At 50.0% G+C, this 22,202-nt stretch overlaps 1 protein-coding gene across 1 annotated transcript in view; it reads right to left on the reverse strand.

Annotated features, from left to right (window-relative positions):
* The window catches only part of DNAH9 (dynein axonemal heavy chain 9), a 321,088-nt gene extending 300,447 nt beyond the window's left edge, over window positions 1–20,641 (reverse strand). Inside the window, exons 1-6 of the mRNA XM_059150223.1 lie at window positions 20,133–20,641; window positions 11,817–12,013; window positions 9,831–9,989; window positions 8,620–8,750; window positions 4,945–5,156; window positions 3,229–3,462 (exon numbers count right to left, since the gene is read on the reverse strand). Coding sequence (XP_059006206.1) covers window positions 3,229–3,462; window positions 4,945–5,156; window positions 8,620–8,750; window positions 9,831–9,989; window positions 11,817–12,013; window positions 20,133–20,552 — 1,353 coding nt within the window. The 5' untranslated portion in view covers window positions 20,553–20,641. The remainder of the gene's footprint in view (window positions 1–3,228; window positions 3,463–4,944; window positions 5,157–8,619; window positions 8,751–9,830; window positions 9,990–11,816; window positions 12,014–20,132) is intronic.
* Between the last annotated feature and the right edge of the window lie 1,561 nt (window positions 20,642–22,202).

The following is a 22,202-nucleotide window of genomic DNA, read 5'->3' on the forward strand; positions in this document are numbered from 1 at the left end:
TGCGTGACACGGTGAGTGCCTTGGTGTGACGTCCATATGCGGTGGCCATTGTCATGCGTTACCATCACGCTGATGTCACTAGCTCAGGGTGGTGGGTAAAAGAGGTCCCAAAGCTGATAGACAGCTCCCGGCCGGATCCCCCAAAGAGCATGGGGTCCCAGGCAGCAGACCAGCTGCTTGGTTCCTCGGCAACGACTGAGCAACCTTTAACAGCGGCGATGGGGGGCAGGGCTCCACTTGTACCATGGCCTGTGAGGCGTGGACTTGAAAGCGGGAATGATGACCAAACCCCACAAACACAATCCTGGTCTCGAAGGAGAGGTCACGCCACCCATCTTAAAAGAAATGTCTCCAGAATTCATTAAGGGAGAGCACAAAGCAGGCATTCATGGATGAAAATCTTGAAAGGTCGTTGGGTGAAAGACTGTTTTCTTTACCTTTCAACAGAGGCCAACCTTATGTAGCTAATGGTCTCCTACGTGGCCACATGCTTGGGCCGGCTGAAAGGGAAGCCGCCCCAATTAGGCTGGGGAGAAGGAGGCAGCAGAGCGGCTGCAGATGGTGGAAGGAGCCGAGGAACGCGGTGCACATTAGGTCAGCTGATTACCTCTCCCCCTGCTAATCACCTCGCAGAAAGCCTCAGCAGGAAATCATTTTGTCTCCAAGTGAATCACAGCTTTACAGCAATTTGATCATGAAAGAAAGGAGGGTTCTCTCCAAGCCGCTTTGGACACTGTGGGTACGGAAGAGGCTACAGGCAGAAACAAACAGAAGGGGAGAGGGGAGGAGGGGGAAGGAGAGGGAGGGTCTGCCACCTCCCTGCAAGGAGGGCACAAAAAAGGAGCCGAGCCCCGTGTGGGGTGTGTGTGCATGTGCATGTGCGTGCACTAGAGCCCCAAATAGGAAGGCAGGGTGACGGAGGGAAGTCAAGAGGCAGCCAAGCCCCTCTTTTCCCCTTTGAATTTTGACTGTTGCAATTGCGAAGATTTTATATATTTTTGGTATTTCCTTAGGAAGTCATAAAGTCAAAGAAAGAAGACCCTTTCATGGAAGGGGGGTGGTTTATAATTTGACCCAAATGATTTATTTTTAAAAAAGAGTTAGGGATCAGGCAGTAGCCATTGGGTACAAAGAGGCAGAATCGAGAGTATGAGGGCAAATGAAAGGCACAAAATCAGTTCCAAACCCTCTCAACGCAGGGAGGGAAGCAGGGCAAGAGGGACCGGCCCTTCGGAGCTCCCTGGGACATTTACAACTTTGCTGGAGAGGTAATAAATGCCAGCCAAACCTCCCTGTCCCGTGTGACCACGGGCACGTGACCTTACCAGTCATACTTAGTAAGGGCACTGGTACCCAGCCCGGGCTGGGTGTGGGTTGCCCACCAGAGCAGGAGGTAGGCTCCTCAAACACGTTGGTTCTTGATTTTCTTGTGCTTCCTTTCCCTCCCCCAGGACTGGCTCCATCAGAGATCAGCTGTATCCCGGTTGGGAGGAGGAGGAGGGGGAGAGGGGGAGGACGTTGGTAACCTGAGAACACAATCCCTCTGCTAGCTCAGACCTGCCCACTCTGCGCAGCAATTTACAGCCCCCCCCCAACCCCCTCCTCGCCCAGCCCCCAACTTTTGTTTCAGCAGGTGCCCAGAGGGAAGAGGCCATCTGCACAATAAAACTTTCTTGTGCCAAAGAGCAGGGAGAAAAGCAATACAAATCAGAGGGGAAGAAATCCAAGGGAATGAGGGAGATGAAAAACCAGGCTTTTTACAACATAACCCGGGCCATGGGCATGCGGAAGAGTAAAGGTACGGCTGTCTTCTTCTTAGCGTGGTTTTTTGTATTTGTTAATTCTTGCCATCCACATCTCGGTGGCCACGTATTAGAAGGGCAAGATGAAGAAGGCGAGGTTCATGTTAATCTCGCTGAAGAGAAGCAGACTAATCCCATTTCAAACAGGCATTGATCACAGAGATACACAGAATGTTAACTACAGGGCCCCGTGAAACACGCTCCCAGAAGATCCACAGCCCTGTGTCCTCTGTGCTGAGCCGAGCAGAGAAGCGATGGGGGAGCCAGAGGGCAAGGGGATGAGTCAGAGTGAACGTTAGGGAGAGGAAACTTGGAAGAGGGGAGGAAAGGCTAACACAGGGGGAGGCGGCAGCCACACGGGAAGGAAGATCACAGAAAGACAGGGTGAACAGAAAGGTAAGGAAAACAAAACAGAAAGAGCTAACAGAAGGGAAGGGGGGCAGGTGGAAAGGGAAGGAAGAGGAAAGGGGGGGGGTGGCATCTGACCTCAGCGCGGAGAGGCAAGCCAGAGCGAAGGACAGCAGACTCAAGGGGCCCGGGGCGATGGGGGGACGAAGCAGGAAGACACCGTGGGACAACATTGAAGCCATCCTCTAATTAAAGTAGGGGCAACTGTTTTTCATGCCTCTGTGCCCTTGATTCAGAAAGAAAGACCAGCCTGGAGCACTCCTATGAGGGTAACGACTCCAGGGAGCTCCTGTTTCCTGAAGACTCCCAGCACACAAAATTCCCTATTGTTACCACACCATCTATATGCAAAGTCCCATCATTAGCATGTGTGCCCAGGGCTAGAGGCAGGGCATGCTCTCCTTCCTTTGGAGGGGGAGCTAGGGCGGCTGCAGGGCTGGAAAACTGGGGTGGGGCGGGGTGGGGGGGGGGAGGGTGGGTTGGGGCGGCACTGGCTGGTATCCCACCCAGGTCGCCATGCTGGGCAGGTTGGAGCCGAAGTGTTCCTCCTGAACAGACGGGAAGGGGTTGATCCCAAGAGGGAGACAGAGCAGCAGGAGGCACTTAGGATAAAGGAGATGTCCATTATTTGTTCTCTCCACCATCCAGTGACGCATTTAAGGTGTGCTTCATGTAAGATCTAGCTTCTGGCTTTCTCCCTTAGACACTCTCTCCATCTCTAGGCCCTTCCTTATATCTCCCTGGAGAAATCCTTCTCCAGTTTCAACACGTGTTTCCTCTAGAGCTCCCCACTTTCTCAGAGCCCCTCTGAATTAGGGGGCCCTCTTTCCTCTTCCCGGTTAACACACCCAATTCACGTTTATCGTGACGTGTAATACCTCCCCCCCCCCCCAAACTGACGTTCCCTGATTCTGTGACTGTCCTTCCTTGGATCTCCTCCACTCGTCTGCCCGCCTCCTCCTGCTCTTGCTTCCTGCTGAGTCCAGCCAGGAGCCTGACCGTGAACAAGAACACCCACCTGCACCATGAGCAGCCGCCCCAGGAAGCCGTCCAATCGCTCAAAGACCAAAGAAGACTGGAAATCCCACTCCCGGACCTCCTGGTTCTCCTTGAAGTAAGTGCGGAGATGCTCCCTTCTGTCCTGAAAGCCCTGCTTGAAGCAGCTCAGTGTGTCCACTGCCATGTGCAGCTTCCTCTGACTTTCCTCCGCCTCACTTCTCAGGAGGCCCTCCGGGCGGAGGTAATTAGAGGCCTGGAACGCAAACAGATCGGGGATGCTGAGCATACAAGGGTGCAGGGCACCCTACAATTTTTGCCCATTCCCCCCAACTCTGAGTGGAATAATTGGCCCAGCGGTACTTTCCAGAAGCAACCTCTAGGAGACCTTCTAGCCCTGTCCTCAGTTCAGCAGGTGGACTGGGACCTGGACTCAAGCCACACTGTCTGGGACTGGGTCAGGGATGGGCAGGTGCCTGAGCAGAGGAACCACCATGAACTTCGGTGGGGCCAGCTGGGGCTGGGGGACGTGTTCTTCCCCGGGCATTCTCTTGTGACTAATATAGTCAAGTAATTCAAAAGCAAGAATTCTTTGAGAACGTGTTTCCAAGAGCCTTGAACCTAGAAAGCTAGGAAGCTGAATCAGGACAGTCGCCTTCACCACCACCAGGCAGGGCAGAAATGACCATGTCCTGGTGACATCATCTGAGCCTTCCTATTGGCGGGGACTGAAGCCAGCCTGGCCTCAGGCTTTTGAGGTACATGAACCGATAAATGATCTTTTTGTTGATGCTGGTTTGGGTTGGGTTTTCATATCCTTCCAATCACAAGAGTCCTGGATGATGAACAGGCAGCAATGGAAGAATGCTGGTCTAGCAGTCAAACAACAGCTTCCAGTCCTAGATTGGGTGATCTTTGGTGACTTAGTTAACCTCCTAGAGCCTGAGCTCATGTCGTTAAATGTTGATAATAAATTTAAGGCTCTCCCTGCCCATCTCATGGGATTCATCTAAGAATGGCCAAGGTCTTGAATGTCACAACACCTGGCAGGCTGCAATGGGCTCTGCAGATGTTAGTTGTTACCAATCACTCTTTACATATGTTCACCGTGTTCTCACAGCTCCTTAGAGGTAAAAGAAGCCAATTTGGGAGGCAGATCACTCAAGCCTCATTATGGTCCCAAGTTCTGTTTATAGGCAGAACAGCCTGAAGTTTGTGCTGTACTGGTTGGTGTTGCAGCGGAGTCCCTAAGAAGGAGGAGGAGTGTGGAGCATGAGGTCTTTGTAGCTGAGTTCATACCACATGGAGGGCATGGGTGCACTGGATGCAGACAGGTCCTCTTCTTTTGGCCATTGCACAGTGGGGAACATGAGACGCACAGAGCAGGTAAGTTACTTGCCCAGGCACACACAGCAATCGATGGTGAGGCAAAATTCGTCACAAGGACGCCTGGCTCTGGAGGCAGGATTCTTAACTGCTGGGTTTTGCCACTGACTGTGGGCACAGAGCACTGAGGGTGAAACTCACCATGCCCACTCTTTGCCTGACCCCAAGTCGTGGGCAGTGGGCGCAGGAAGACTGGTCCGCCCATGTATACCTGCACTACCGAGGATACCTCTGTGACTTATCGGCGGTGACTGTAAAATAATCCTTTGGACCATAATTATTTCCCTGCCCTGAACAAAGTGCCCCCTTTACTCTTCCCTGGGACTCAGTGTCCCCCCTTCGTGGGGCTGACCTGCTGGATAAGGAGGTTGCAGATCTCCTGCAGTAGCACTGTGAGCCGCCCCGGGGAGCGGTAGGACTTGCAGGTGACCCAGATCAGACAGACCACGTGGAGCAGGGGCTGCAGCCGTGGCTTCACCTCGGGAAACTCCAGGCTCTCCAGGAGCTCCAGGTGGCGGGAGAGTGGCTTCAGGTGCACTTGGATGTCCCGTGCCTCTGCCAGAGCTGGAAGGGATTGAAGATGGTCACCTTCCCTGCTTGGGGCTCATACCCACCCAGGGGAGCCCAGGTGCCTGGGACTGAAGATCTGCAGAACAGTGGCTAGAATTTCTGGGCAGCTGAAATAATGGTCTGGTGAGACTCTCTGACAAAAGTCCTGTATCTGGGCTTCTGCCTGGCTCTGCTAGCCCCATTCCAGTGACCAGTGTTAGAAGGTATTCTGCTGCTGCTAGATCAGAGGCCATCCAAAGTAGATGACAAGGGACAAGTTTTAGAGTCAGAAGGCTCTGCCTTCAAATGCGAAGGTCTGAACAGGGCACAAAAAGAACCCATACACCATCAGCACAACCTCTGGACCAGAGCAGGTACTGCATAAAAGGTAATTTGCTAATAAGCTGTCTCAGTGAGCTGGTACCAAGGAGCAGTCACAGGGAATAGAGAGAGAGAGCACAGACTGACTACGGCAAGGTTTTCAAAGCCAGAGGAGTCTCCCACCATTTCCTTTGAACACAGCCAAGGAAAGGGAGGTGCCTTTCATTAGTGGCCTTGTGGGGACTGAGGGGGAAAGGAGGAAACCCAGTAAGTGTCGCAGACTAATTCTGCAGATTGACTGAGAGGAAATGCAAAAGCCCCTTGAACAAAACTGATCTGGAAGGGGGGGCATTTATAAAGCCTGGCTCTTTCCTGGACAGAAAATCAGACAGTATCACATGAGACCAGATGGTCTCAGGTTATATTGTGGTGGTGAAGCTCTTCATCTTAAAGGAAGCTCAAAATAGACACTCTTTCATTTCAGTATGCTAGGCATTGTTCTACTCACTAGACATAAACCATCTCATTGCAAACCCTGTGTGGTAGCTTTTTTTACTCCCACTTTACAAGGGAAGAAATCAGGGGTGCCTGGGTGGCTCAGTTGGTTAAGCATCCATTTTGGCTCAAGTCATGATCTCAGGGCCGTGAGATCGAGCCCCACGTCAGGCCTCATGCTCAGTGTGGAGTCTGCTTGACATTCTCCCTCTCCTTCTGCTCCCCCACCCATGCTCTCTCTCCCTAATAAATCAATGGATCTTAAAAACAAAGAAACAAGGGAAGAATCAAAACCTACATACCTTGCCTAGGGTTTTTCCTCCAAGAATCGGCCAGCCCTGCCTAGCTGAGCCAAAGCAAGATCACCCCAAGTTGCAGGGTTGAACCCTGGCGTGATGTCCATGGGGCTCAACTCCACCATGAGTTGTCAATGTGTACATTTATACCTTATATCCCAAGTGGGAAGTCATACGCGAATCAAGTTTTCAAAAATCCAGTATTGTGAACTGAGCGGGGAGTGGGGAGAACATCAGGACCACTGTGTGGGAGTGGGGGTACGTGCCTCCATCAGCTGTGCTAACAGGCATTACTCTAGCTTTCATACGCACCGTGAGAGAGGCGGCCAAGGACACAGGGCCAGAGAAGTCTTCTCTTTAGGATATCTTTAAAAAAAAACAAACCCTCAATCCTTTAATCCTATAAGTAGGCTTTTCCTGGATTTTTAAGGGCACGGTATTTGAGGGTTGGCTCACCCAGTCCCGGGCGCCATCACAACTTGGCTACAAGGCAGGTAAAGAAAGAAACGTACAACGTTAAGCTCACGCCTCTTGAAAACTGTAAATACAAACAGCCAGTTGCACGGGGATGCCCAGTGCTTGGCTGGTCAGTCGTTGACAACAGGCTCTTCAGGGACAAAAGCCTTTATGCCTGGTGGCCTGAGATGAGACCTCTCCTGCAGGAACCTGTTGCTTCCCGGGGCGCAAGCGTCTTCATGTCCAGTTCCACTCTGGCAATCTTGTCCCTACTCTATTGCCTCGACCCTTTTAACCTCCTTCCCTTCTCACCGTTTTCCAGTCCGTGCCCACCAATCCAGGAATATTTTCCTCTCCCGCCCCTCTGTCCATCACTGAGCCAAAGAGCTGCCCTGATCATGACCAATATGAGTAACACACACAGTAGGTCCTTCTAGGTTCAAGGAAGACAGATGCTCTGAAATTAAATTAGAAATGGGAAGCTCAATTGCTCAAATTCAAATTAAATTAGAAACGGGAAGCTCAAAAGCTCAAAAGAGCTCTAAAATCTTTTTAAGACCAATTTTGAGTTGTTATTTTAAAGTCATCTCTACACCCAATGTGGGGCTCGAGCTTACAACCCTGAGATCAAGAGTCGCACGCATCACCAACTGAGCCGGCGGGGCGTCCCTCCAAAATCTTTTTATTTTCAGAAGACCCCATCAGAATTTCTGACCATGCCTTTGCCTAACTGCTATCATCAAAATCCCTTTGGGGTGTCTCCCACGATCATCTCACACCAGGAGTGATGCACACCTGCTTTTGGGGGACCCCCCTCCCATTTAAACTGAAGTATAAATTGGGGACAACTACCAATTTTCCCCCGAGACACAAAATCTCTCAGTGAAGCAATAAATGGGGTCCCCAAGAGGGATCTCATTCCGAGCCAGCTTTATGTGCTGACTGTCCAATGTCTGTGGTAAGATTTTAGGGCCCAAGAGGACCTCCAAGAGTAGCCTCTTATGCCAGCTTCTCCTCTGTTATTCAGTGTATGTTAAGAACACCACCACTGGCACCTTTATTCCTTTAGCTGAGGGGTTTCCAAACCCTATGCCATGAAGAGGAGATGGTGGGGCAGGGCCAACAATGGATCTGGATGCCGGACACGCCCCTCTGTAAAGGACCAAATGTGCTTGATTAGGTTTATATTTTGGACTTCCATAGAAAGAGAAATGATAGAGGAAAAAAATGTTGGAAAAATCACTGTCTGGATTAAGCTTAAATCTCATGACATTGCGAACATCTTCAAAAGCCCATTCTGACCTCCAAGGCTGAGGAGCTAGAGGAAGTTTGATAGGAGAAAGGAAAGAAGCAAAGTGCCCGGACAAGGGGAGAAGGAGCCCTAAAAACCTTTACCTCCACCTAATTATAGACTTTGCTGGCTTGGCAATTTTGACAAGGGCTGATCTTATCTGCTGCTCTGGTGGCTAGTAAATCGTAGACCCATCCAAGAGCAGGAACAGAAAAAGCAGAAGGGAGCTACAAACACCGGAGAGCCTTCTCAAGGAGCTAGGGGCAGAGGGAGCTGCATCCCAGAGGTAAGACTCCAACATGCACAAGACGACTTCCACTATATCATCTCACAGTGGCCCAGGGAAGCCCCCGCCAGAAGACTGTATGCCACAACCGTGGTTACATGCTAAAGCCCAGAGAGGTTAGGTGACTTCGCCGAGGTCAGAAAGCACTTGCAATGCAAACTGAGCCCTGCTTTCCTACTCCCAGATTTCATGTTCTTGCTGCCAAGCTTGAGTGTGTCAGGTTGGAGGGTTTTAAGAACGGGAAGTTGCGGACATCAGTGAGAGGAAGATAACTTGGCATGAAATAGGAACTGGCTTCTGATGTTATGTGGGAAAATTCTGGTGGGTTCTTACCTGCTTGGACATCTCTGAACATGGCTTGGAAAGCCGGGAAGTAGCTGCTCTGAAGATTGTCCAGGAGCCTCGCCATGCCCCTTCCCTTTACGGCTCTCAGTTGATCATAAATGTATTCCAGATCCTCAGACCTGCAACACGGGGGAGAAGGGTGAGTCCAGGGTACCTGGGCCACGCCATGATGACCCACCCTCGGGGAGACAGAGAGGAGCCCTGCCTCCAGCTGCTCCCAGAGAGGCTGGCTCCAGCCCTGTGGAGCAGGGCATCTGTTCCTAGAACAATGAGAGCAAAAGCCAGAGTTGGGGACCTGGGTTCAGAGGGGCAGCCCTAGGAGGTAGCAGCAGGGTGCACTGCTGTGACCATCTGGTGGCTCAGAAGCCTGGCAGCTGGAGGTCATTAGCTCTGGCAGTCAGGTTTGGGGCGGGCGACGGAGGTGTTGTCAGAGCACAGCTGCTGGAGAAGGGCTCCTCAGCAGGTCAGAGGAATGGTCAGAGATGGGACAAGAGGACAGGACATCTCAGCACGGAGGCACAAATGGGGCTGGAGCCCCACAGTCATGCGCACTCATGTGACACAGACATGCTCTCCGTTCAATGCCAGGATAGGATCATGGGCCTCAAACAGCTTTCTGTGTCCTTTGGAGTAAAGGATTAAGCAGCACAGTGACAAAGAGAAGCAAGGAAGCGTGGGAAGGAGAAGCAGCAACAGTTGGGTCTTTCTGGAATCCCGTGGGGCTGGGACACCATGGAGAATGGGCTCTGCAGCCCTCCTGATGATTGGCTGGGACCCAGGAGAGGCCATTCTGCAGGCAGCCAACTGTCCAAACCCCTCTCTCTTTCTCCAGATCCTTACAAAAATGTGTGTGCATGGAGCTTTGACTGTCCAAGGAGAAGGGAGTAGTAGAGCAGAAGAAAAATACAAGAGAGACTTCATTAATTTTACATTTGGTCGAAAGAACCTTTGAAGAAATGGCAGAAGGCAGAATGAGCTCCAGAAAGGAGGGGGGGCTATTAAAATTCTAGGAAAGGGTGTATCCTCCAGTGGGTAGGAAACCCTGAGCTGCCTGCCCAGCCCAGGGATGATGAGAAACAGCTGGGGGTAGGACCAGACTCTGGGGCTGCCTGACCACCACCACCCCCCGCACTCTCCGCCCCACCAGGCCACTGTCCTCTGGAAGACATCTACGCCCCGGGATTGGAGCATGGGCCTACCTGTTCTTCCAGAACTCCAACTCCGCCTTGGGGGTGGGCCTCTCCCCTTGCAGGAGGGGCTGGAAAGACTTTCTTTTGAGCACCAGCTGGACCTGGCGGCTCCATTGGATCACGGCCGACTCAAGGGCATAGATGATGGACTTATCGGTACAATCCCAGCTGTGAAAGACAAAACGAGTCTCTCGGGATGTAACTTGGCATATCCCCCTGGCAACAGAATTCCAAGTCTTGTAAAAAATAGGTGGGAAAGTCTACCTCAGCCAGGCATCTGAGCTTTCGTTGGATGACAGATTCTGATATGGGGTCCATAAGAAAAATACAGCTCCTCTCTCTGCAAAAATGCTGACATGAGCACGTGCACACGATTATTTCAAGGTCAGGGGGTTCACCAGTATCCTGAAGACTAATCCTGCTGGGCCTTTCCGTCAGTGCAGAACACACTGGACAGAAGATACCCGGATGGCCATCCAGTCCTCGCTGGAGTACCACCCATGTCAGGGAGCTCCCTACTTGACCTAGTGGTGCGATCCTTAGTAGATCAGCCCATCCTGGGAGAAGATCTGGCTCGGCACTGAACCACATCTGTCCTCCGCCTATTCCCTCATTTGGTCTTAGATCTGCCTTCTGCAGCAAGAGGAGGGAGGCTCCATCCTCCACAAGGCAGAGCACTGGCCATCTGGACACCACGGGCAATTTCACGATGTCCTGGCTTTTCCAGAATGCTGAAGAACCAGCATTCCCCGTCGTACAGCTTTCCCAAAATAAGTAAGTAAAGAAAACTCAAGGTATGTTGGAGGGGATGAAGGATCTGGAACCACTTTGGTGGTCTTGCCACAAAGCCTCCATGGGACACAAGTGACACAGAGAGAGAATCCATCAGCCGCATTCTCCTACCCGACACCCACCTTCGCTTAATTTAATTAAATTCATATTTGCCGAGCGGTGATACGGCCCAAGTGATTATGGAAGGTATTGAAAGGAGAAGATACGTACCGCCCTGAAATACAATCCAGCCTTCTGGGAAATTATCAAATTTGAACAAAGCGAGACCAACCCTGCGATGATTATATACCCATGCGCTGAATGTTATTATGTTAAAATATAAAAGGGACAGGAAAAGGGTAATTTGAATTTATTTATTTCGAAAATTGAATATTTTTATTAAACCACATTAGGTTTTCTAGTTAACTGGGAAATTGCTTCAAATTATATATGTCGCCAATTACTTCCAAAGGCAAAAACTCATTACAAAGTACATTGGCATCCCGTGCGTTACTTTTTCTCCAGATCAAATCACGGGCCCTGAATATCTAGTGGAGATGGTAGTGAGTTTGCAAACTCCTGGAAGTATGGCAGATCGTGTGCACGCAGCAAGGTGGCCTGTTGCCCCAGACAGAAGTGATGGATAGAAGATAAAAAAAATATGTATCATTTAGATACATAGGCTGTCTTAAAAGAAAAAAAGGGAGGGGGATCCCCATGGGTCAAAAACAAAACTATCTCAGAGCTGACTTCAAGTCTCCATGACTTGTTTCTGTTTGAAAAAAAGAGAAAAAATCCCCAAGACTGGACAGAAGCCTCAAGCAGCTGGGGGAGCAGGGTGTGAGATGTATTAAGAGCCAGTTGGTTCCGTGACATTATGTGCTGAGTAGGTACTGGGAGGAGGGGCGCTGTCTCCCCCCACCCCCGGCCCTGGGTCCTTGCCAATGATGAGCCACTGTCCCCATACGCAGGATCCTGAAATCAGTGTGGCTGTTCTCAGCCCTGAAATAATTCTGTTAGGCTTCAGACACTTTAGGGGCAGGGAATGGGGTAAGGGTGGTGATCAGCAAAACACACACAGTCCGGGGATCATGGCAAAGGGGCTTGTGTGTGGCACGAGGAGATGCGCAGAGTCGGGAACAGCAAAGTTGTCCAGGACACATTCCGATAAACCAGCGGCTCCTGTGTCGCAGAGCCCCAGATGGCCGGGCTGGTGTTACTTACACGGTCTCACTCTGAGAAGCCACCAACTCGAGTTTTTCTGTGCCCACTGGGAGAGGCAGCAAGGTTTTCCCCTTCACATGCTCGAGGAGAACCAGGAGGTCGCACTGGAGGCTGTGGGCGTGCCGCTGGACATCCAGACGGACCACATGGGGCCAGTCAAGGTGATTCTTCTCGTTGGCCAGGATGGGGATAACCACCTGGAACAGAGGTGCAGGGGGGCAGCAAGGGCAGGCCTTCTTCTTTGGACACTTTAAAGAAGGACTATCTGAGAAAGGTTCAGAAACTGTTTTGCAGGTTCCTATCCTATAGGGCTGCCTACTAAGAACCAAGGTTCTAGGCTGCCTGGATATCTGGGAAGACTGGAGGGTCGCGGATACCTACCTGCCAATTTCCCTGGCCGCCCATCTCCTGGGGATGAGGTCCCTTAGCCAAACATGCCTCCTCATTAAGGGGACAGACGTGGCTGCTATTTCTGAGTCCCGGGCTTCTTTCAACAAGTCGATCGCATCCTCCCACAGGAGCCAGTGTGCATCCTAGCCTCAGGATGCCTCCCAGCTTGCCTCCCATGGCTTCCCTTTTTCATTGTGTTCCCAAGGGCAACCTTGGAACACGGCAGCCTCCTCTGAAGGGTGACTATGGGTAAGGAATAATCTGCTGTCAGTCTCATCAGTCCAGAACTCTTGGGCAAGGGCCCCTCCCTCATTAATGGGGTGAGTAAGAGGTGATTGAAACTGCCATGGGAGCTGGAGGCAAAGCAGAGGACAAATGAAGGTAAGGATGTCCGTCTGTCTGCAGGAGGCAAGACGGGCACCTTAAAGAAGTAAACAAAGGTAAGGATCTTGAATCTACCTATAGAGTGAACATCAATTGGGCTTTTGGCCATCTGGCATAGTTCCTCTTATTTTTTGTTGTTGGTACTCATTTCTGGACCCAGCAGTGGGACATGAACAAATCTGAGCCTGTGAGAGGGGGTCAAAGTCTCTCATCGGAACTTTTTGATGAAGGGAACGTTCTCTTTTCTATTAGTTTGGAAAACTGTGGCCATCCTGTTACCCTATGGAGGCTCAGAATAGGGTCAATACAGGAGGAGACAGTTCCCAGATGGAGAAAGACCAAATCCCGTGACCTCATTTGAGCTCCTGAATCAGGCTGCTCTCGAATTTGCTGAGCTACTTTATCTTTGTGTAAAGATATTTTTAAAAAGATTTTATTTTATTTTATTTATTTGACAGAGATCACAAGTAGGCAGAGAGGCAGGCAGAGAGAAAGAGGGAAGCAGGCTCTCTGCTCAGCAGAGAGCCTGACATGGGCCTTGATCCCAGGACCCTGAGATCATGACCTGAGCTGAAGGCAGAGGCTTAACCCACTGAGCCACCCAGGCACCCCTTGTGTAAAGATTTTATGTATTTATTTGACAGAGAGAGAGTGCAAACATGAGCAGGGGGAGGGGCTGAGGGAGAAGCAGACTCTCTGCAGAGCAGGGAGCCCCATGCAATACAGAGCTCAATCCCAGGACCCTGGGATCATGACCTGAGCCAAAGGCAGATGCGTAACTGACAGCCACCCAGGTGCCTCTGAGTTACTTTCAATGGAGGTTTTGATCACTTGAAACTTAAAAAGTTGTAGTTAATATAACTTACTAGGAACCTCTGCCTGTCAAATCTCACAGCTAAGGGAAAGGAATAGTGGAATGAAAGAAATACTGGAAAAAAAAAAAAAAAAAGATGATCAGGAAATGTAATTGAGTAAGTAATGGAAATAAACACTTGTTTGGTTTGTTGGGTTCTATATAGGACCAAAAAGTCCACGTGGCTATGAAACAGAGCACCTGAACCCAGCAGGAGAACTCTATGAGGTTGACCTTTGCCCAGTGCATCTGGAAACAGTCTCTGAACTGAGAACTTACAAGGACAGGTGGACAGAGAGTGCCAACAGAGGAAATGTTACAAATCGAGTTCTGCTCATTCATGACAAGAAAGGACACTCTTAGACCCAGGGCAAGAGGCCTAACAGGAGAGGAAAGGAATATTCCTAGGATCTCAAAGGCAGGGGCTATACCTTATCTGGTCTTTTAAAATATTTATTTATTTTAGAGAGAGGACACAAGCAGGAGGGGCAAAAGGAGAAGGAAAGAGAATCTCCAACAGACCCTGGGCTTCATCTCATGACCCTGAGATCATGACCTGATCCAAAACCAAGAGTCAGATGCCCAACCAACTGTACCCCATAGGTGCCCCTTATCTGGTTTTTTATACCCAGCGTCCTCTGTAGGGTCTGGTGTGTAGGAAAGAAAAGTGGTAAGTGGGCTTGGGGTTGGATTTTTGAGGGCTTTGGGTGATAGAAAAATAATGAACATGAACTTTCTATGAAATGAAAAGCTATTCATTTATTTGTTCAATGAATATTTATTGAGCATCTACTATGTGCTAGTCCTGGTGTACGTGCTAGGAGGGTGTATCAGTGAAGAAATTAGACAAGGATTCTTGACCTCATGAAGTTTGTATTTCAGGAGAGAGACAGTTAATAAACAAAACATTCTGCAAAATTAAATTAATTAGTGAAGCAGATGAACAGAGGACTGTGGGCAGGAGAGATTATAATGATAAATGGAGGGATTAGTGCAGGCCTCACTGACAAGGAACATTTAAACAAAGGTGGGAGGACAGGGAGAGTTCTGCACAGATCCTTGGGGGAAGTATATTGCAGAGAGAAGGAACAGCCTGTGCAAAGGCCCTGAGGTGGCAGCATGTCTAGTGTGATAAGGAGCACCGTGGAGGTCCATTCCATGAAGCTGGAATTGAGAATGAGAAGATTAGAGGTCAGTAAAAGGGGATGGATCCCATGCAGCCCTGCCTATGGGATTTTAATTTTTAATCTCAGAGGAATGGAAATCATTTAAGGGTTATGAGCAAAGGGAGTAAAATTGTCCGCCATCTTTTTTTTTAGTAGAATCACTCCAGCTGCTTTGGTAAGAATAGACTGTAGGGGGCAAAAGTGAATAAGGGGGATGGGTTAGAAAGTAATTGCTATAATATAGAAGACAATGGCTTGGCACCTGGGAGAATGGAGGAGATAGTAAGAGAGGGTTTGGTTCCATATACATTTTGTAGGCTCAGCCATATGATTTCTTAATGGATTCGTTGTGGGGTTATGAGACCAAAAAAAGGCATCAGGATGAGTTCAAAGTTTGGGACTTGGGGAGCAGGAAGGAAGAACAGAACTGCCATTAATTGATGTGGGGGAGACCAAGGTAGAGTCCATTCTTGAGGTGTTTTTGGACACATTAGAATCTGATACATCTGTTAGACTTCTAAATGGGGACATTGAGTAGGTAGTTGGGAACTCAGAGAAGCAAAGGCTGGAGATAACAAATGAGTCTTATACAGGTGGTCTGTGAAACTCTGCAGGTGAACCAGTGTTCCCAAGGAACTGAGGTTCTTTAGAGAAGACAGGGTGTTCAAGGAGTGACCCCTAGGGCTCTCCAATGTTAGGAAGCCAGGAGGAAGAGGGAGTACCATTAATGGAAAGAAGGGGCCATTGTGACTGACCAGTGAAAACCCAAAAGACTGGCATCCTGGAAACCAAGAGAAGAAAGGGGTTTCCTGGAGGAGTGGGTCATCACGAGCTGTGCCAAATGCTGCACACAGGTCAAGTAGGAAGAGGGCTGCTTGCCATTTAGCCAAGTGAAGGTCACTGGTGACATTGACAAATCCTTGACTTTCTCTTCCATGCCATGTGGGGGTGACGGTCAGATGAAACAGGAAAAGAAAGGGGCATGGCAAGAACGGACCCATCTTCTAGATGTTTCGCTGTAGAGGGGACCACACAAGTAGGATGATAGGTGACGGGAGGAATGAGGATTTTATTTGATGGCAAATAGCTAGTGGGGAAGGAAAAAAAATAAGAATGTAGGAGGGAGGAAAGGATGTTGGCGTGATCTCTTTAAGGAGATGAGAACAGGTGGGATTCAGAGAGGAAGTGGCAGTTCTGAGGATTGAGGTTGTCCCCAGATGACGGCAGATGGTCCACCTGTTGCCATGGGAGGGATAGTGGAGCTGAATGAACATGGATATGGGCAGATGGGATGGATGTAGGCATCTGTGGATGTTTTATTCTATTATTTTCATTTTTAAAACCCAAGGAAGAAGCAAAAGCATCATTGAGTGAGGTTGATAGGCATTTTGGACATTTGAGGGCAGAAAAAAGAAAGTGTCTAATAGTGGTCTAGAAAAGCAAGAAAAAAGGAAGCTCGAGGTGTCAGCTGGGAAGGATAAAAGGCCTATCACATGTTCAGGGTCATGAATTTAAAGCAGTACTGGCTGTTTTTTTCTCAGCCCCACGGGCTTCATGGGTGCAGGCATGGAACAGACAGAGCATTGCGTTGGATCTCATTGGAATTATGGTGTGGAGTCAGACAGTGGGAAGGCAGCGGGATGGATGGACCAGAGGCTCGGGGTAGTGGGACGCTAGGGGAAGTGGGCTAAAAGACACGGGCTGTGGTCAGAGAAAGAAAGGTATGTGAAATTGTATCACGAGGGGGTGGTTTGGTAGTGCAAGGTCTGGGAATGGCCACAGGAATGGCTGGGGACGGGATGGGAGGGGGACAAGATCACTGAAGAAGGAAGGCTCAAGGATCCCAGAGGCCAGCTTATTGGAAGGATCATTCATTTGTCTAATGAAGTAGCCATGTGTTAAGGCAGGAGTGATGGTGGAAGGAGTAACAGTGAGCCAGGGGCAGCACCATCGGGCCATGACACAGCAATGGTGGGGGAGAGGGTGGCATTGTCTGGTGACACAAGATCCAAAGTGAGGTTTTTCAACATGAATCGAGCTGTGAAGGACACCTGTTCCAGCTCCAGGTTCAGAGCTGGAAGGGCTGTGGGGGAATACAGCTTTCCTCCAGGGAGAACAGGGACAGGCTAGGGCAAGATGAGGATGGCTCAGAGAAATGAGGACATCTCTAAGTAGGATAAGTGACAATAACGTTGTGTCCCTTAAGTCATGCCTACAAGCCAGCACACTATTGCCAGTGCCCTAATACATTCTCTGTAAATTTCATGACAGTCCTGCAAGAGAGTCAGACCCTGGCCCTCTGGGGTCACATGACACTGATGCATTTCATAGAACCAGGATTTGAACCCAGGCCCATCAGTTTCCACATCCCCATGCTCCCTCTTCAAAAAAAAAAAACAAAAACAAAAACAAAAAAACCCCAAAAACTTTGAAATGGCATCCAAGTCTCAGAGCTCTAAGAAAATTACCTGGCAGCAGGAATGATGTGACTGGGAGGAGGAAGACAAGCAGCAGGGAACTAATTACTAAGTTTTGTCAGTTCCGAGAAACATTTCTTGGATGCATTTTTTGAAACCCTACACTAGTGTCACAAAATGATGAAATTTATAGCTTCTTCCCCTTACTGACATCACACTCCCCCCTAGCGCAGGAGGACTATTCTCAGTCTTGTGGGCTCCTCTGGCTTGAGTGCTGCTGAGTAGGGCCTGGGAGGATGTGGGGAGCCAAGCTGATCCACAGAGAGAGCAGAGCGGGAGCACTCTCCAGGAACACTGGGAGGGGAAAGGGGGGGCTGAGGGGACCAGAGGGGAGCAGGGGACTGGTGCAGCACAATCAGCTTTAGGGTGCGTAGAAGAAGTAGAGGGAAGATGCTGTTAGAGGCTTTGAGAAATGCTAAGCCCTCAAGGTGTTCTAAAAATAATTTGGGGGGCGCCTGGGGGGATTAGTCGGTTAAGCATCTCATTCTCAGTTTTGGCTCAAGTCATGATTCCAGGGTCCTGGGATCGAGCCCCGCCTCGGGCTCCCTGATCAGTAGGAAGACAGCTTGAGATTCTCTGTCTCTAAAATAAATACATAAATCTTAAAAAGAATAAGTGTTCTATTTCTCAGACCTGTGGATTACTCTGTTAATGAGTGCTTGCTCCTTCCTTGCTCCTTCCTCCCGGACTTGTTCCCTCCCCCTTCTCTTCTCTTTTTAGCAGAAATGGTGGCAGACTATACAATAATTCTATATCTTAAGGAAAGAAAAAACTTATTTAAATTGCAGCATTATTGGGGTGCCTGGGTGGCTCAGTGGGTTAAGCCTCTGCCTTTGGCTGAACTCATGATCTCAGGGTCCTGGGATCGAGCTCCATATTAGGCTCTCTGCTCAGCAGGGAGCCTGCTTCCCCTTCTCTCTCTGCCTGCCTCTCTGCCTACTTGTGATCTCTCTCTCTGTGTCAAATAAATAAAATCTTAAAAAAAAGTCTCAAAAAAATTGCAGCATTATTCACAAAGGCCAAGAGGTGAACGCAGCCGATACAACCACCCGTGCATGAATGGATATACAGACTGTGGTGTATACACATACAATGGAATAGTACTCAGCCTTAAGGAGGAAAATAATTCTGTCACATGGTACAACCCCGGATGAACCTTGAAGACATCAAGTGAAAGGAAATATGCCAGTGACAAAAGGACACCTACTACATGATTCCATTTACATGAGGTCCCCAGAGCGGTCAAGTTCATAGGAACAGGAAGCAGAATGGCGGGCGCAGGGGCCGAGGAATGGTGGAATCAGGGAGTTGTTCGGTGGGTATAGACCAAGTCATGCAGGATGATGGGGGTTCCTGGGGACTCCCTGCACAGCAGTGTGTGTGGTTGGCAACCGGACACTTGGAAATGGTTGGGAGAGTGAATTTTTTCTCCTGTGGGGTTTTTTTTTGGCCACAATGAATACAAAACTATCTTAAGGACTATTCCATGGCAATCATTCTTTTAATTATAGATGGACCTTAATTCATTCAGCCAGTCCCCTACGGATAAGCATTCAGTTTGTTGCCAGTCTCTTTTAACGCACCAGTGAACATTCTGGAACACTTGAGGGGCTGAACTATTTTCAAATTACTTTTGCTTGCTGGGTACATGTCCTTGGGCGGTGACACAACTCAGTGATGGGCCGCCATCCCCCACACAAACTAAGTGTATTTCCACAACTGAAACTTTGTTCAGTCTCCCAGGACACTGAAAGTTACCTTGAAGTGTATGTCCCCTAATTCTTCTTCTACACTCCTGTCTCTCTTCTCTGAACACAATGGCACTTCCTTCTATCATCTTCATTCATGAGGGGATTTGAGACGAGCCTGGATCTCTGTGGTGACAGGGCTCACACAATGCAGGCCCGCAAAGCCACTGGGGTAGTTAAAAGATTGAAATACATCCCTGTCTTCCAAGAACCCTCCTTCTCTGGGCTCCCCTCCCCCCACCCAGGGTGACTCTTCCCTGGAATTCCCCCACCCCAGAGCTTTCTGAAAAAGCAACTAAAGGACTAACATCCCGCCCAGCAGGGAACCTCCAGGACCTGGCTCCCCACTGTGGCCTACTTTAAGTAGAGTTCTTCCTCCTCCCCAGTCATAGGAGTTTTAAATATTTTAAATATAGGATTAATTGCCTGGGTGGGATCTTGTCTTCTATATCTTCGGTATTCCGGATAGCCTCTGTCACACAAAACATCATATAACCAATACTGCATTAATACTTGTTTTCTGAGCCGCAGGACCCAGTGCATCACGCTTCCGGAAACACTCACCCTCAACTTACAGGGACGTTTACTCCCATTCCAGAAAGGTCGAAATGTCCCAAGAACCTCGCCTGGGGCACCCTCTCTGAGACCTCCTGCCCTCTCTCAGCTTGGGCTGCGCTGTCACAGAAGTTCCCTAGAATCCACATCTCCCGGGATCTTCCTCCCTGAGCTCTGAGCTCCGAGCTCGGGGCAGGCCCCTCCAAACACCTGTTGGGCATTGCCAACCGGACGCCCCAACTTCTTATCTCGGCACAGGGCTGATAATTGGGCACACCGTTGTGAGATTTATGAATGAGATGAAATCACAACCAAACCACCTCTCCCCTCAACTCTCCTCCATAGGTAAGCACTGTGGATAGCCTCGCTGGCCCCTTCGAGATGCCCCCTAGGTCACCACTACCTGTCTCCCCCAGCGCCAGTTTACGGAGGGATTGAGAGATACACCGCCTTAAAATACGGTCAGGACCCACCAGGCACTCTTAAGACGCCAACCTCCCCCTGACTTTGGCTTGGCCCCAGACCAGGACCGACGCAAGTCAGAGCCCCTCGAGCTTCTCACGGTGAGCCGGACCCTCTTCAGCTTGTCCCAGCTCGCTCCCACTTCTCAGGTGGGCTTCTTTCCCATCCCCTCTAGCCCCGCCCCGGCCCCGCCCCCGGCCCCGCCCCCTCCGCCCCGGCCTCCCCTCCCCCTCCCCAGCGGCCACGGGCGCAGGGCCTCCGGGCCACCCGCCCACCCTCACCTCGGAGAACAGCGCAGCCAGGTGCTCCAGAGGGGCGGCGGGCACGTCCCCGCACAGCACGGCGCCGCGGAGGCTGCGGGGCCCCGGCGGCTCGGGCCCGGTGCGCAGGAAGAAAAGCCCCTTGGCGCGAGGCGAGCCCGCCTGGGGCCCCGCGTCCAGGCCCGGTCGCACCGCCAGGCCCCCGGGCCCGGGCCGCACCACCAGCAGCGGCCTCGGGGCCCCCTCAGCATCACGGCCCAGGAAGGCGTGCAGCAGCCGCTCCGCCTCGGCCGTGCCCGCGCAGCGCTCCCAGGCGCCGGCGGCCGGCCTCAGGCTCAGGGCCACGTAGGCCCCCAGGAGTCCCAGGCGCGGGTCGGCGGCGCCGGGCTCCGGGTCCGCGCTCTCAGCAGCCCGCGCGGCGGGCTCTTCAGCGCCCGGCATCGCGCGCTGCCGCGGGCCGCAGCCGTTTCCCTGGCGACGCGGACGCGGCCCGAGCTCCCGCCTCCGCTCCCCTCCTATTGGACACGAGACTCCCGGCCCCGCCCCTCCCAGCTCCGCAAGGTAAGAGAGAGACGCCCTGGGCAAGGGGCGGGGTCGCGTCCCTGTTGCTAGGAAACCGGCCGCCGTTCCTATTTAGCGCCAGGTCTCTGTGCTTGCAGGTGCTCACGGGTGACCGTGCAGGGCAATGGTTTATTGACGCGGTGCGTGGAGGGGAGGGCAAGTGTATAAAAGCTTGGCTAAGATCAGATTAAATTCTTGAGAGGTCTCCAGACACTGAAAATATGATGATTCTCCAACTCCCCAAATGTGTAATTCAAACTCGAAAACTATGTCAATTATAAAACAGACGTAAGCGATTTCAGTGAAGTTTTAAAATTTCTTTTCCGTGATAACTTAAATACTTTAGAATGGTGTTTATATGCTTACTGAGCATTTTGAAATATGCTGGTGCAGCTGAAGTACTGAATTTTTATTTAATTTACTATTTAATATTAAACTAGGATTTAATTTTAGCTCAGTTTTAGAATTTCAGTATCCATTATTTTTTTAAAAAGGTTTTTTTTAGTGTCTTGTTTTGTTCGTGCCTTCGGTGTGTGCTCAATCTGACAGATGGGGACTCAAACTCTGAGATTACTTTGATTTCCATCAGTCTGACCCCGGTCGGTTCTTCTTATGTGCATACAACTGCTTTTAAATATACAGAGTCTGCGATATACCTAGATCTTGTCTTCAAAAAAGGATAAGGTGACGCACCTCTCCTTACCTCAGATATTATCATTTGTCACCTGCTGAATTCCTCTTCATTAGGGGGATATAAATAGCTTGGCCCTTTGCATTGCATGTGAAGGGAGAATGAGACAAGGACAGGGACAGCCTGGTGGCATGAAGCGGCTCTGAAATGAGCTTGCCCTCTCCCTACCGCCCCGATTTTAGTCACCAACCAGAAACGGCAGAAATTCCTGGTAAAAAAAAAAAAAAAAAAAAAAAAAAAAAAAGTATGTAACAGGCTTCAAAGGAACATTAATAGAATAAGCACTTACCAAAGGCAACTCAGCTAACAAGACCTCCTCAGGAAAACTTGGTAGCTAAAAAGTAAAACGATTGATTTCATGATAACCAGGGCACGGGAGGTCCTATGACGGAAAACATTCCCAATAGAAAAAGAATCTTTGTGTTTGTAAAGAGTGTTTTATCACTGCTAGGTTAAATAGAAGGCAGACCAGCTGTGAGTAGAGGGACAAAGCAGAGGCATGAAAATGATTTTTTTTTTTTAATTTTTTATTTTTTATAAACATATATTTTTATCCCCAGGGGTACAGGTCTGTGAATCACCAGGTTTACACACTTCATAGCACTCACCAAATCACATACCCTCCCCAATGTCCATAATCCCACCCCCTTCTCCCAAACCCCCTCCCCCCGGCAACCCTCAGTTTGTTTTGTGTGATTAAGAGTCACTTATGGTTTGTCTCCCTCCCAATCCCATCTTGTTTCATTTATTCTTCTTCTACCCACTTAAGCCTCCATGTTGCATCACCACTTCCTCATATCAGGGAGATCATATGATAGTTGTCTTTCTCTGCTTGACTT

The sequence above is a fragment of the Mustela lutreola genome, chromosome 15, assembly GCF_030435805.1.
Source record: "Mustela lutreola isolate mMusLut2 chromosome 15, mMusLut2.pri, whole genome shotgun sequence".
Classification (NCBI taxonomy): domain Eukaryota; kingdom Metazoa; phylum Chordata; class Mammalia; order Carnivora; family Mustelidae; genus Mustela; species Mustela lutreola.